The 14050-nt window shown below is 41.3% G+C and overlaps 1 protein-coding gene across 5 annotated transcripts in view; it reads right to left on the bottom strand.

The window, feature by feature from the left end:
* Nucleotides 1–1620: 1620 nt before the first annotated feature.
* The window catches only part of LOC308406313 (zinc finger protein 516-like), a 50701-nt gene continuing 38271 nt past the window's right edge, over nt 1621–14050 (bottom strand). For 3 of the 5 annotated variants that reach the window (XM_080897249.1, XM_080897250.1, XM_080897251.1), the window contains exons 4-5: nt 12332–12436; nt 1621–6266 (exon numbers count right to left, since the gene is read on the bottom strand). In XM_080897249.1, the coding sequence (XP_080753375.1) occupies nt 6070–6266; nt 12332–12436 (302 nt within the window). In that variant the 3' untranslated portion in view covers nt 1621–6069. Of the gene's footprint in view, nt 6267–9303; nt 9375–9395; nt 9764–12331; nt 12437–14050 lie in introns of those variants that run through there. The other 2 variants (XM_080897252.1, XM_080897253.1) reach the window with 2 other exon arrangements.

Raw genomic sequence — 14050 nt, forward strand, 5'->3', positions numbered from 1 at the left:
ACCCGTGTGGACATTTTTAAAATACAGTCATGGATTTTAAATATCCATGATTGACAAGGTTTGGTGAAGTTAGACATTATCTTCCTAGTTTCCACCTAACAATGATATACTGAAGTCTGACTGAAGTATTTTGTAAAAATATAAATGTAAACCTCTTTGTAATTTTGGACAAGGAAAACTAAATAACAGCAATATTTGGAGGATTAGTGAAGTGGGGCTAAGTGGCATATGACGTGCTAACTTGTGGGAAACTACAGAGCTATATTTAGGCTAATAGAAACCCTTTAGCACAGGGGAGACATAGGATGAAGTTCATGTTGAGCATGTCCGATGGGCAGAGGCCTATTGCAGGAAAAAGACTCGATAAATGGAGGAAACTTCAGCAGATGGAACGTCTGAGATGAGAACATCCACAACACGAGGTTAGTCACGAATATGTTGCTGTGTGTTTCAGATTACTCGCTATGAAAAAAATATTCTGTCCCTAAGCTTAACATCTACACTGAAAGTCAGCTATTCTTTTCTAAAGCCTTCAAATATTTGGCGTCCGGGACATAATGAACCCCTGGGCTATAGTGTGCACTGTAAGGCTTCAAAAACTTGTGAGGAACACGAGTTGTGTGAACAAAAAGCCGAAGATACTGGGGGCGACTTGTTTCTAATAAATAAAATAAGACGAAAGTATTGCAATGGCTTCAAACAACGCTGTAGACCAGTGACTGTAGGCCATATATAGCCCACTTTGATGTGGACCGGACCAGTAAAACTCCTCTTTCCATTAGTGTAAAGAAGTTTAACTTTACATTTTCAAACACGAGAAAAAGAAGTGCAAGTAACATGGAAAAAAATGCATTGACAGAAAATATGTGTTTTTTCTTTTTTGCACACTATAAAACTGATAAATATCTACAGTAGATAGTGAAAAATTTATGTTATTCAATTAATTAATTGTTTATCTATTACTTATTACTATCAGGGAGGTCTTTATTAGAAAGAAAAGCTGCAAAACCTACAAAAATAAAGTTAAAAGTATAAAATTTATGTCCTCATTCATATTTTCCAAAGCCGTCTGGTGGATCAGATTGGAGTCTTGTGCAACCAGACCTCAGGTTTGACACCCAGACACAGGGCTGATATACGATCACTAAACAAGCGAATAGGTGTGTCGTTGAGATTAGCGCAACTGTCGAGCTGAAAGATCTTAATGTTCTGAGTCTACATATCCCCTCTGATTCTCATCTGACTGTTTAGCCTGTGGAAAAGCAATTTATGGCAGCAAGCTGTTCTTCACCGCATCATGATGTACATCGTGATGCTGCGTCACTGTTGACAACATGGTAAAATTCTAGTCGATAGCTGACAGTGACAGGAGTGATCGTGATGAGAATAATTCGTGTGATGGAAAATGAACAAACACAAAATGTTACCGTCAGTATTCAAAGACAACGGGCTGCACGGTTCTAGGTGACATTCACACACAGGCGGCGTAAGTAACTGAGAAAAATGAAATCTTAAAAATTGTGAACGTGTGAAGCTTTTTCATCTAAACTTGGACTCGCTCAGTCACGCTGGCTGAGGTAAATTTAAAACAAACAAGTGAAGAAAAGATAAAACGGTGCCAACAGGTGTCATTTTGTGTGTCTTTATTGTGGACATGACATTACATCTTTTTGAAATGATGTACAAAAGTATAACAGAACTGAGAATGGCTCAGACGAGGTAGAGCTTTCACATCGGCTTGCTGGCTTGAAAACTACACAGTATAAAAACAACCCGGAAAAATCGAATTAAAACAAACACTCCTGTCTGCTTCTGTCCTCTTATCCTGTTTTGAAGTGATAATAAATACAGATATCAACCAAATACATCTGGAATAATAATGTCTTCTAAGGTAAATTAATCATCGAGTTCATAACAAATTAAAAAAAAGAAATATGAATACGGACACAAATAATACAACTTAAGAGGCATGTAAAACAAACCCAACCAAAGAGAAAAAAGAAACACCTGCCAGCCCCTCTGGGAGGGCAAACCATGACTAGCTACTCAACAAATCCTACAGTTTAGCAAATAGACTAAAAACACACTTTTACATCTTTATGAAAAAATAAGCACTGCTGCGCCTAGCATTATCAAACCTCCCTTGAGGAAACGTAGCTAAAAAGCTGTACCACACAGCAGTCACAGAACAAATCATTTTGCATTCATATCTATAGAATCATTCTAACAAAATAAAAGCCCCAAAAAAGAAATGAAAAGAAAAGTGTTAGCCGGCACCGTTAAAAAGACATTCTCAAAGAAACCTTAGCTAGAACTGGACAAAATAAGAATGGTTAAAGCACTAACCTAGTCTAAGTGCACTAGTAATGCCATTTGGTTTCTACCGCTGTATATAAAGGGTTTGGTAAGAGTTTAAGAGATTAGAGATATACACTTTATATTACACTTACTCCTGCTTCATAGTTTTTCTAAGTCACACTTCGGAGTACAAATTCATAGCTGAGGAATTTATCTTAAAGGGACTTCTGTACAACATTGGTATTAGTACTACCCTACCTCAAAGGCTAGAGAATCCATTTCAAGTATTTTCACTAACCACACCTTCAACATACACGTTTGTGCATTATTAGTCCGATTCAAGCACACGATATTGTATGCATAACTAAACAACCCAATGGCATAACAACTGTTTCATCACACATTTGCGTAAAAACTACTGAGGTCTCAAAATAGATGGAAAATACAGTACTCTGTAAGCTCCGTCATCTACAACTGGTGTGAATTTTGAATCAGAGAAACCGACTGCTTTACTCTTCTTCAGAGTCTTGAGCTGCTTCGCTTTACTTCTCCTCTTCCCCTACATGCTGGGCATGGCGTATTCAATCCTGGGGGCTATTTTAAGGGTGAAGGACAAGTAAAACAAACAGCCCTGCTTGACATCAGCCAATAAATGTTAGCATGCTTTCATTACAGGAGGTAGGATAATATAGAAAGCATCGAGACGGAGGCTGTAGTACACGGGAAGTTTAGTCAACCTCTAATACAGTATAAAGAGGTTTGAAATGCACGCGCACACACTCTCTCACACACACACACACACACACACACACACACACACACACACACACACACACACACACACACCTGTGTTAAGGCTGTGACAGCTCTACAATTCAGTGTCTCCACCTTGTGTATTTACTCATGAACTCTCTGATAGGCTGACCTCCTCACCTCTGCCTACTCTTTCTCTGACCCCCTCGAATGCAAAGCGTCATATCACCATTCAAAGAATCAGACTGACAGCCCAGGGGATAGGCTCTGCTTAAATGTTCTGGTAACCTAATCAGCTCTGCATTGTCGGTCCAATAAACACACTGTTACACAGGATGGTGGATACGTTTCATTATGTGCCCACTTTATCTTTAAAATAAAACCATTAAAGGCACAGCTTTAAATCCTAACACGAGAAGATTAACATCACGGTCACGTCTGTCCACTAAGAATGGTCGGGGACTTAGTACGAAGACTGGGGACAGGAAGGAACGGCAGGCCCAGTCGTGACTTTGAACATTTGAACAAGTTTAAAAACGGTCACACTACTTTGCAAAGGGAAAAAAAAAAGAATGCACTTGCACTGCTGCTTTCTTCGGTTATTAAGGCCCCATCATAGACGTCAAGTTGGTCGCTTGCTGTTACAGTGCATGTACCCGCTGAATAATAGGTGTCAGCCAGTAGCTCAACTACAGCACAAATAGGAGGTGATGTCAAAATCAGATGCAAAGAAATAGCTGTTTTTGTTTTGTTTATTTTTAAGTCTTATCCTTTCAGACATTTGCAAAATCTGTCTGTATAATCTCTGATCTTCTGTGCCGACATATCGTTAAAACAGCGGTAAAATCCAACAGGATGCTGTCTCCAATCCAGGTGCGGCGGCAGCTGCACAACATTCCAGGTTTCAGAAACTTGGAGGCGCATACGGGCAGGAACGAAGGCTTGCTACAGTGGATGCGATGTCAATTTGGCGTCAACTCTGCGTTCGTCAGGTGCCGCTTGACGGCTATAATGGGGCCCTTAGATGGTATTCAGCCTGCCTATGGGTTCTGAATCAACAAGAGGGTAAAAGCTGGAATTAGGGGCCAAATATTCTCCTACTTCCTGGCTGCAGTGTTAATACCAACATGCTTAGTGCATGAGCTATTTACAAGGCTCCTTATCACAGTTTTGCATTTTTGTGTAATGTAGCCCATCGTTACCTATGTTACTTCCATAACATCCTTTATCAGTCTTGCAACTCAAACCATTTCCTCTCAAAAAATATATTTAAAAAACTGAAGTTGACTCATTAAGCAAAAGACTATCATTCAATCGAAAACGTTCAATCGACAGGCGGCCGGTAATTTTGTGTCATTTTTCTGTATGACTGTTTGTTGCCGGTGACGTGCTCATGCCGAGTTGTTGGGCACAAGATGCATTTATTTTTTAAAAATCAAAGCATCATGGTGGATTCCAGATAGAAAACAGACAGCATAAAGGTTCAGCCATTACCGTTTATGTAAGGCAAAAGATTTATGCTTTCTAAATCCAGCATAAGATGACATCATGAAATTTTTAAGAGACAGCGCGGTCAAAAGTTCAGAACTGCTCTTTAGCAATGGAAAAATCTTAGGACGCATCTCTTCCCCCTAACATGATCAGCACCGTATTTTTCTTTGCAATCTGGAGCCGACTTCTTCCTGCCACTTTCTTCCTGCTTTAGTGGAGTCCGCCTCATTTAAAGCCCAAATAGTCTGAGATGGTGACACTCTAATATGAACGAGTTACTGAGGAAAACTCCACTCAGTCCCTTCCTTTTAAATGGACAATAATTGAAGGGCCATAAAAAATGGTATGCTCATTTATATTGCCTTTTTCATGAGCATACATCTCCATTACTGTTCCCTCTCTTTTTTGTCCCTTTCTTATCCTACCTCTCTCCATCTTTCCCTCTCTTTCTAATCACAAGCTCTAGAATGGTCACCGCACTCGCACCATTACACTGTCGACTGAAGGGGAGTGAGTTTAGCACACCTAAACAAGCGCGCGCACACACACACACACACACACACACACACACACACACACACACACACACACACACACACACACACACACACACACACACACACACACACACACACATGCTGACAGAAAGAGGCAAGTCTTCTGAGTCAGAGCCCACAGGAGACAAACTTGCTATGTGCCAGCTGGTTGTCGATGAACCGTAGAGCTTCTTTCTTCTCTTGCTGTGTGTTGATGGTCAGAGTGTCCTGAGAAATGCACAAAATCTCACGTACAATAAAGCTTAAAAGAACAAAAAAAATAAACAATTTAAAAAAAAAAAAAAAAAAAGGTTTGTGGGGGCATCTACAGCAGCCATGCAATGCCACAGTCCTCGATCACAATGCCAGCAGTTGCATCTGAGTTCAGTTTCTCTCCTCATTTACTTTCCTTCTCCTGTAAAGCAGCTGGCAGCAACTTTACTTGTTGGTACCTCCAAAAATGGCAGCAAGAGGCAACTCATCGAATTTTCAGGGCTCCCATGATCAGAAATCATTTAAAGGTCACAAGCCAACCTTCGTGATAAAGAAGACCCAATGAAGCAAAAGACTGAATGTTGGTGAGTCCAGCCTCCCTGCCAAAGAGAAACTTTGCATTTCACTCTTCACTTCTTCTATGGTGAGAGGTGTGCACACCTGACCCACGCAGCTTCTTAAAGCAGATTTCCATCAGGTGTCATTTCTATTAAAAAGACTTTTTCTGCTCCGGGCCGTCTTTGTGATTTTGAAATTTTCTAGCACAACTTGAACACGCTTTTTTACAGTAAAAAAAACAACAACAAAAAAACTACAATAACCTTCAATGTAGAAAATTCTACATCATTAAAGGGTGACGGTGAAGAGGAAAGGCTCAAAAAGTGAACTGTTAGTCGTAGGTTCTTGTGTCTAGATCTGTGAATTTCAGGAACGGTGACAGGGCTTTGGGATTGTGTAAGAAGCTGGTCCAGGTTGTGATCAGATCAGCTGAAGGTGTTTACTGTTGCTGTTGTGGGTTTGGTGGGTGTTTGGCAGCCGGTCCTCCTCGCTCCCCCTGGCTCAGTAACAAGCTCCTCCTGTCTTGGTACTGGCTGTTGTCAAAAGGCATATGGTGGACACTCTGGACATGTGTCTTTAAGTTCCCTTTCTGAGAGGCTCGGTATGGGCAGAGTTGGCAACAGAATGGCCTTTCCCCTGAGGAACACACACACAAAGTTGAAAGGTCATATGGCGGCCAGAGGTGACACCGTACACAGAATTTAGAGAGGACAGGGATGTTTAAATATACGAGATAAAAATGATGCAAAGCATAGATGAGGCTTGCTGCAGTGGGAATGGAAAAAGAAGGGGAGGAGGCCAGAGAACACAAGCAAACATAAGCAAAGACACATGGTGGAATCCAGCTAGAAGTACAGCAACACTCTGTAGGTTAAGTGAAGCCTTCATATTTATTTATTTATTTTTAAATCTATTTTCACTTAAAAAGTTCTCTATCCTGACCCAGATGGAGTAACTGTTCCTCGCCCTTTCCTGCCATCTGGAGAAGAGTGCCACACATCCCCCTGTCCAAAGAGTCCCACTTTTGTCTCCATACGTTTCTCTCAATCACCTGGGCCACCCAGCGGCCCCCTACACAAACACACCCCCTCTCAAACACACTCTGTGCGCACCCTATACTCTCGCTTCTAATTAGAATGACCTACAATGGCACAGACACCTCTGAAAAAACAAAAATAAATAAAAATAAGCAACGCACACCTGAGCAAAACAAATGAGCGTGCCATTTAATTGCACCTAATTATCATTTTGATAAATGGAAGAATATCAAAGCGGGAAAACAAATGACTCCCCGTGCCCCTCCCGCACCCCTTCTCCCAGAAGAAGAAACAGGGAAATATAGCTGTTATCATACATCATCAGAAACGCAACGGTGAGAAAAGGAAGGGGGGAGTGGGGGGCTGGTGTAAGACAGAAAGCGAGAGAGATAAAAAACAAAAAAGTATAATTAATCACACCGAACCCCCCCCCTTCAAAACCCCCAAAAACAGCTGCAAAGATGGTGAGGGTGAGACGTGCGGGGGAAGCGAAAACCTCCGCGACACCGTCCTGCGAGGGAAAACATCACTGACAGGACCGGTGCACTAAATTATACTAAAGGTTATCGGCACCGTAAAGCAGCGTCAACACTACATTTAATTGGACCCCTCTGCAGCGTCCGCTCCCATCACTCACAGTGTGTGTGTTAAATCTGAGTTCACATGGGCGTGCTTGATTAATTATGATGGAGGTGCCGCATGTACAGCCCGGGTCTCTCCGAATGTCAAAGCAGAGTAGCTTTAGCCCAATGTTCCCACTGACCCCAATCCTTACTCATCGTTTCTGCAATTTTTAAAGTTTGTTAATTACTTGTGTTCAGTTTCATTTCCACACAATCCTCTTGGTTCTTGTTGTATTTACACCTGCTCATAAACAAAGATGTTATAGTACACTGTATGTGAACGGTGAAAGTAGGAGATACTGTGATGTTGCCCAGTGGTTTGTGGACTGCCTTTTTGAAGTGATTTTTGAGACCCGATACAAGAAGCAATGAGTGGCTTTGACTGTAAATCTGATGGTACTGCAGATGCATTCCCCGCTTTATTGTTTTTTTATTTATTAAAAATAAACTTTAAAAAAAAGTAAATAAATAAAATTTATTAAATAAGTCGTGAAACTAGCAATTCAGACTGTTGAGTCTTCAGAAAAAGACTAACTGGAATCATAAAACAAGTCAGAAATATGGACATTTTCTCACTGAGTTTTATACAATTTCACTACTTTTTTGCAACCACAAGAGTTGCCCTCTGCTGGCCATTAACAGAAATGCATGATTAAGGCATTATCGCATTTTTATATACAGTCTTTGAATAGTTGAGTATATTGGCATTTAAGATTTATTATTTCTATGCAAACCCAAGCTTTTTGCTGTCCTCTTGCCATGCGTATGATCTCAACCTCTTAGTCTCTCGGCAAAAACTGCCATGTTACCGCTGTTAACTCCAGTTAACAGCATCAGTTAGTTTACAGTGTCAGTTAAGATATCAGGATGAATAAAAGCAGTAAAGTTACATCTGCTGACATGATAACAGATGGCTTTTAGTGCTGGAAATTCGTTTATGCTCAAAATACCTGCTAACAGATATTGCTAGGAATGATCATTTTCCTGAATTGTAGCTGCTTGAAGATTTATAAAGTTTGAATTGTAGCAAATGAAGCAATTTTGTACATTAGAATCTACATGCTGTCATTTTGCAATTGCAACATGCTGATGAGCCCATGTGAATGTGTCGAATGTACAGTGAAATTCCGATAAACTGCAAATCCCAAAGCCCGTCTGGCACTGCAGCAAAGCAGCAACTGCCCTTTGAGTTCAAATGCATACATCAAAACACCTAAATTCAATATTTTAGGTGAAAGAAGTGTCAAAGTATGGGTACGGTTAGCCAAAATGCCAGGCAGAGCTATTCACCCTCTACACATGGATGCAGATTTAACTGTATATGTCTGAATGTGTCAGATCAGAGCCTGCACATCCTTTCCAGTGTGATGAGGAAAAAGGGGGATGTGATATTTGTAATGACAATGTGGGGGGGAAAAATGCATCTCATGACAAGTAAAAAGCATGCGCTGTTCTTTAACCAATAATGCTTCTGCCTGATTTAGATAGCTGCGGGGGAATCTACGTTGTAACTTACAATGTAACTGGAAATCCTTTTTATCCCTATGCAGTTCCACATCATTCAGTCATTGCGGGCTCTTCCGATCTCATGTGTAGTTACATTTCTCGGTAAATGCACATCAGGTTACGGCGTAGTTTTCCCATAGACATCTAAATCAGGCGTTAGTTTGAAGTATCCCAGCCTTTTAGTGCAATTGAGCAAACCTCATTGTTTTCAAAGCAAAAGTGAAGCTCGTCAATGAGACAACTGTGAATACACACTCTTACGTGAGGTGTGATCCAGCAGCATGTGAGAATGCCAGGTGTTAATGCCGTGTGCAGAGGGCGCCACATGTGAATGTTAAACATGAACAAAAAAAAACAAAAACAAACACACACACACACACACACACACACACAGGCTAGGAAGCTGAGTGACTGACACAGACACACACATGCAGAGGTGAGACAGTAACATTAAGAAACATGCGGGAGCGATGAGCGAGCCCAGTGATTAGCCATTGTGCCACATACTTGTTTGGGAGCTTCAGAAGCGGTGGTGTGAGCGTCAGTACCTCTGTGGAGTCCGTTAAAATCAAACCCAACTGTGGGGGGAGAAGGAGGATTGGGTGGGTGGGGGGGAGAGGAAGAGGAGGAGGAAGGAAGGGGGAGGGAGGATTTGGTTAAACGCTCTACCAGATCCACACAAGCATTTTTTTTTTTTTTTTTTTGGTCTACCACCACGCAAACAAAAAGCATTTTGACACCAGCACCCTTGTTAATAGAGGGGAGCTGGCAGTGATGATGGTGGTGATGATGATGATGATGATGATGATGATGATGATGATGATGATGATGATGATGACGATGGTGGTGGTGATGATGGTGATGGAATCTGGTGGAGGCGAGTCGGTGATTTAATATGACGCATGTTAATAGAGGCCTCGGGGTGGCTGGCCTTTTCTGTGCGTGTGCACGTCCATGCTGAAGACAACTGTCGGTGACAACATTAATTACAGCCCCTGTGAGTGTTTACAGAGCCTGTGCATGGGCATCTGTGTGTGTGTGTGTGTGTGTGTGTGTGTGTGTGTGTGTGTGTGTTTACAATAGAGCTTGGAGGGAAGCTGAGCTCTGCATCACTTACCATTTGGCCTCTGTCACTTAGAATCACTGGCTGTGCCACATATCATTCACACTCTCTATAAAGAAGCTACTTATCTCACTGTCTACTGTGATCACCGCTGGCCCGGCTGATGGACATGACAGGACAGGAGAGGGAAAGGAGAAGAAGAAGAGGAGGAGGAGGAGGCAGGAAATCAGGCAGCCAAGGAGAAGAGAGTATGCGAGGACAAAAAATAAAAGTGAAAATTAAAAAGAAAGAGAGGAAGGGAGAAGGAGGAGAGGGAAAGAATGTGAGGAAGAAACAAGAGAGAAAAGGGAAGAAAAGAACCAGAAATCAAAGAGGGGGGAGGAGAGTGGGGGAGTCTATGGATAAAGGAAAAGCAGGGATAGGGAGAAAGGCAAAATGAGACAGACGGAGGAGATAAAAAGACCGCAAAGGTGACAAGATGTGGAGACAAAAAGGAAAATAACTGAAGTGAGAAAGAAGACAAAGGATCTAGGAAAGGAAATGAAAGGGAAAGAAAGGAGGGGAATGAAAAGCAGAGGGAATAAGTGAAAGTAGAGGAAGAGCCGGAGTGTCTGAATCAAGCTGTTTAGTGAATGGCACTGGGATGCATGCAAATGGATTCGTAAGGCTGGCGTGGACAAATGCTGTTCTGCTTCATTAGAATGCACAATTCCATCTCTCTAATTGACATGTAATTAATAATGTATACAATTTGTCACAGGTCAGTATCCGGAGCAAATCATGTTTCAGTTTAAAAAATAGAGACAGCTGCCCAGCCCAGAGCGGGGAAGGACTCACAGACCGGTTGTCACACTCAACTGAACAAAAAGATCTGTTTTGATTTATTTGCAGAATGCCAGGACGGAGCGGACGTACAGGGAGCCTGATGATGAAATATTGTTGAGAATGTGAATCCCTGTGCATATATCCTCTATATCTCATGTTGGCGTTGCTGGGTGGATAGATCTGTGTGCGCACAGGTGGTACAGGAATGAGTGACTGGTGAGAGAAACTAGAAACTGGGAACATCTAATACTGCAGGAATAGCAAGTAGCTAAATAAAGTTGTACATGTTAAAGTAGAGCTCTGGACTTCCTTCCCTTGTTTCCCCCCCTTATTTCATATCTTTTGCATTTTGGGTAATTTAATGGTTTCTGTGACTGATGTTTTTGCACCTTGACTACTACACCATTTATCCTCTTTGAGTTGCTCTGTATAACTTTAGAAAGTCATAGCAGAGAACTTTTCAAACAATAATCTTTGGTTTAGGGTTTGGAGATCCAGAGCTTTATTTGATATCTTAAAAAGAATTAATATTTCTAACTGTGCTCAGTGGTTTAAATGATATTACATTTGTTATAAGCTTGGTTTTTTTATTTTAGAGAAAACAATCACATTTTCTGTTTACTTGTGTATAAAAAAAATGGTGCTCATGTCGTAATGTGACAAACATTCAGCAGAATAATGTATTGTATATTTTGCTTGCTGCAGTCCAGGGTTGTCACGATACTAGATTTTGACACTCAGTACTGACATAGAAAACTACAGAAACAAAATGGTGTGTATCTGTGATGAATATTTTAAGACTGTAATGCAAAAAAGCACAAAAAAAAAAAAAGACAATATGTTTTGGAACCACTGCTAATCACATAAATTTGGTACTGTAGGCTGTCACTGCTTCTCTAGTTTCTGGCAGAACTTTATCAGCTTCAGTCTGGGATTTTAAGACTTTTTAGACACAAATAATTGTGTTATCCTGTCACTATCTACTAATATTACAGACAGGCAGGAGTGATAACATTTTTTGCCTAACTCACACATTAATATTATCATTTTATCATCAGCCATAGGCCCCAGCCGCTGCCTTAGCAATAACCCAACAGACGGCTAATGCTGCTGTTGGGTTATTGCTAATAGGTAACGTTAAGGTGTGCTCTGGCCAGATTAATATTTATTATAAATGTTTTAGTACTTCAGTGTTGTTAAAATGAGAGCTTCACTGTTGTTTAGCATTGTGAATGCCAATTATTCCAAACACTAGTGAAGTTGTGTCAATTTGAGGAGGCGAAGATGGCCGCGTTGGTGTCAATACTGGTGCAAATAAGCATCTAATCTGTCATTTTTACTATCAATTAGCACATTTGCAGCCCTACTGCAGTCACAGGATTTCACTATACTTAGTTCATATGAGTGGCCTTACATTTTGTCACAGTCAAATGTGCATTTGTTAGATTTTTTTTTTTTCATTGTTTAAATTTTTTTGTGACAAACAAAGGTTGTGAAATCCACCTCAAAAAAGTGAGAGTGAAGACGATTTTAACCCAAGGCTTAGACACTTCTACATTAGATCCAGCACGTGTGTGACAAATATGTACTTGCTTCTGTTTGGGGTTTTTTTTTTTTTTTTCCCCAGTGCGTAATGGCTGTATTTACCTGTATGGGATCTCATATGAGTTCGCAGGTGGCTGGGTTGGCTGAAACTCTTCCCACACTCATTGCAGAAATACTGTCCCTGCCGCATGAGAGACCTCAGCATCCCTGCGCACACAAACACGTGAGGGAGGAAACACAGGATTAAATGGTGGCTCTGCAAATTCCAGAGGTCAAAACCACTGCAAGCCATTCTGGATTTAGAGGAGGCCAAATGCAGTGAATTTGAACTTTTGATTCTTAGAACAGAAATAAAACAACAACAACACCAATTTATATTATATATGTGTGTGTGTGTGTGTGTGTGTGTGTGTGTGTGTGTGTGTGTGTGTGTGTGTGTGTGTGTGTGTGTGTGTGTGTGTGTGTGTGTGTAAGAAAATGGACAATTAGGGGACAAAGAATACTCTGAGTTTGCATAGGCTTTACATTTAGGATTTTTCTTTTAATAAAATGGGTCAAGAGTGAACATCAGAGTCATATTATTTCAAACAGGAAGACATTTTCACGTGGCAGTTTTTCCACAGCTTGTCTAAAGACTTAAAGGTCGGATTCAGGCAGAAAGTGAGTGGGTGTACATAAAGCGCAGAGCCTGGCTGGAGCGGTGGAGGTAGGTAGCATCAGTAGTGGACTCGCGCAGGCATCATTAGTATGTCTAATGTGTCATTATGAGCGGCTAGCTCCAGGGGCTGGACTGCAGCTGTCACACAGCATCATCTCAGAGGCTGACAGCCAGACACACAAAGCGTGCACACACACCGCATAAATTACAGGCAATTAAAACGCCCCGGCTGTGATGTGCCCGCTCCGCTGCCCGTGTGTCACATGTCAGGTATGTGTGTGTGTGCGCATGTGTGTGTTGGCATGTGTATGAGTTATAAGAGTTGTATATATGCGCGCTTGGGCCAAGGGAGGAAAGTGAAGCACGGGCTGTGGCACACACTGGCATCATTTAGACACACACATAATAATGCAACAACTGCGACATTACATGCACCGCTCACCTTTACATGTTCATGTCCTTAAAACGCGAAAAGAAATCAACTTGTTGATAACACACGCTCAAAGCTCGTAAGTCAGTTTTCCTTGATGGCACATGACTAAACGGACACTCCCTGGCTTCAGCCTTTTTGTTACGTCCTGCTTTTACGCAGTTATTTTCAATAACTAAACATTTAGACAAAAACCATCAATTTGCCATGCCAGCTTAATGCGGGTCAACAGGACGAACTTGTAAATTTTATACTGCCGGAAAAGAACCGATTAACTTTGACGTCACAAATCACAAAGTTCACTATGCTACTTTAGCACACATCCTGCGAGAAGAATCTGCGAAACTTTTAGGTAAACAAAATTAAACAGAGAACTCACCGACGCCTTTAACGCTACATGGATTTTACTTTAAAATTGATTTACAACAAAAGGAAAGCGCGGGAAAATCAATCAACTTTTATCTCGCCACATCTAATGAGAGCTCTAAAGCTATAACGAGGCAGTATAAGAAAAACGCCACCGGGAAATTAATTGTTAAGGGGACAAGAAGCCCGCCTGTGCTTTGTAAACCAGATGGAATGCATACTAAAAAGTGGTTAAAAAGAGCAGGAATTCACCATAAAACCCGCTCTGTGTTCATAATTTCGACAGCTATGCAGCAAAGACACGTCACTCGTGTCGGATTTTTCTTTTCCCCCCTGCGTTGCATGTAAATGCAGGGGCAGCACGAGG

This window comes from Rhamphochromis sp. 'chilingali', assembly GCF_963969265.1.
Source record: "Rhamphochromis sp. 'chilingali' genome assembly, chromosome: 11".
In the NCBI taxonomy this organism is placed as follows: domain Eukaryota; kingdom Metazoa; phylum Chordata; class Actinopteri; order Cichliformes; family Cichlidae; genus Rhamphochromis; species Rhamphochromis sp. 'chilingali'.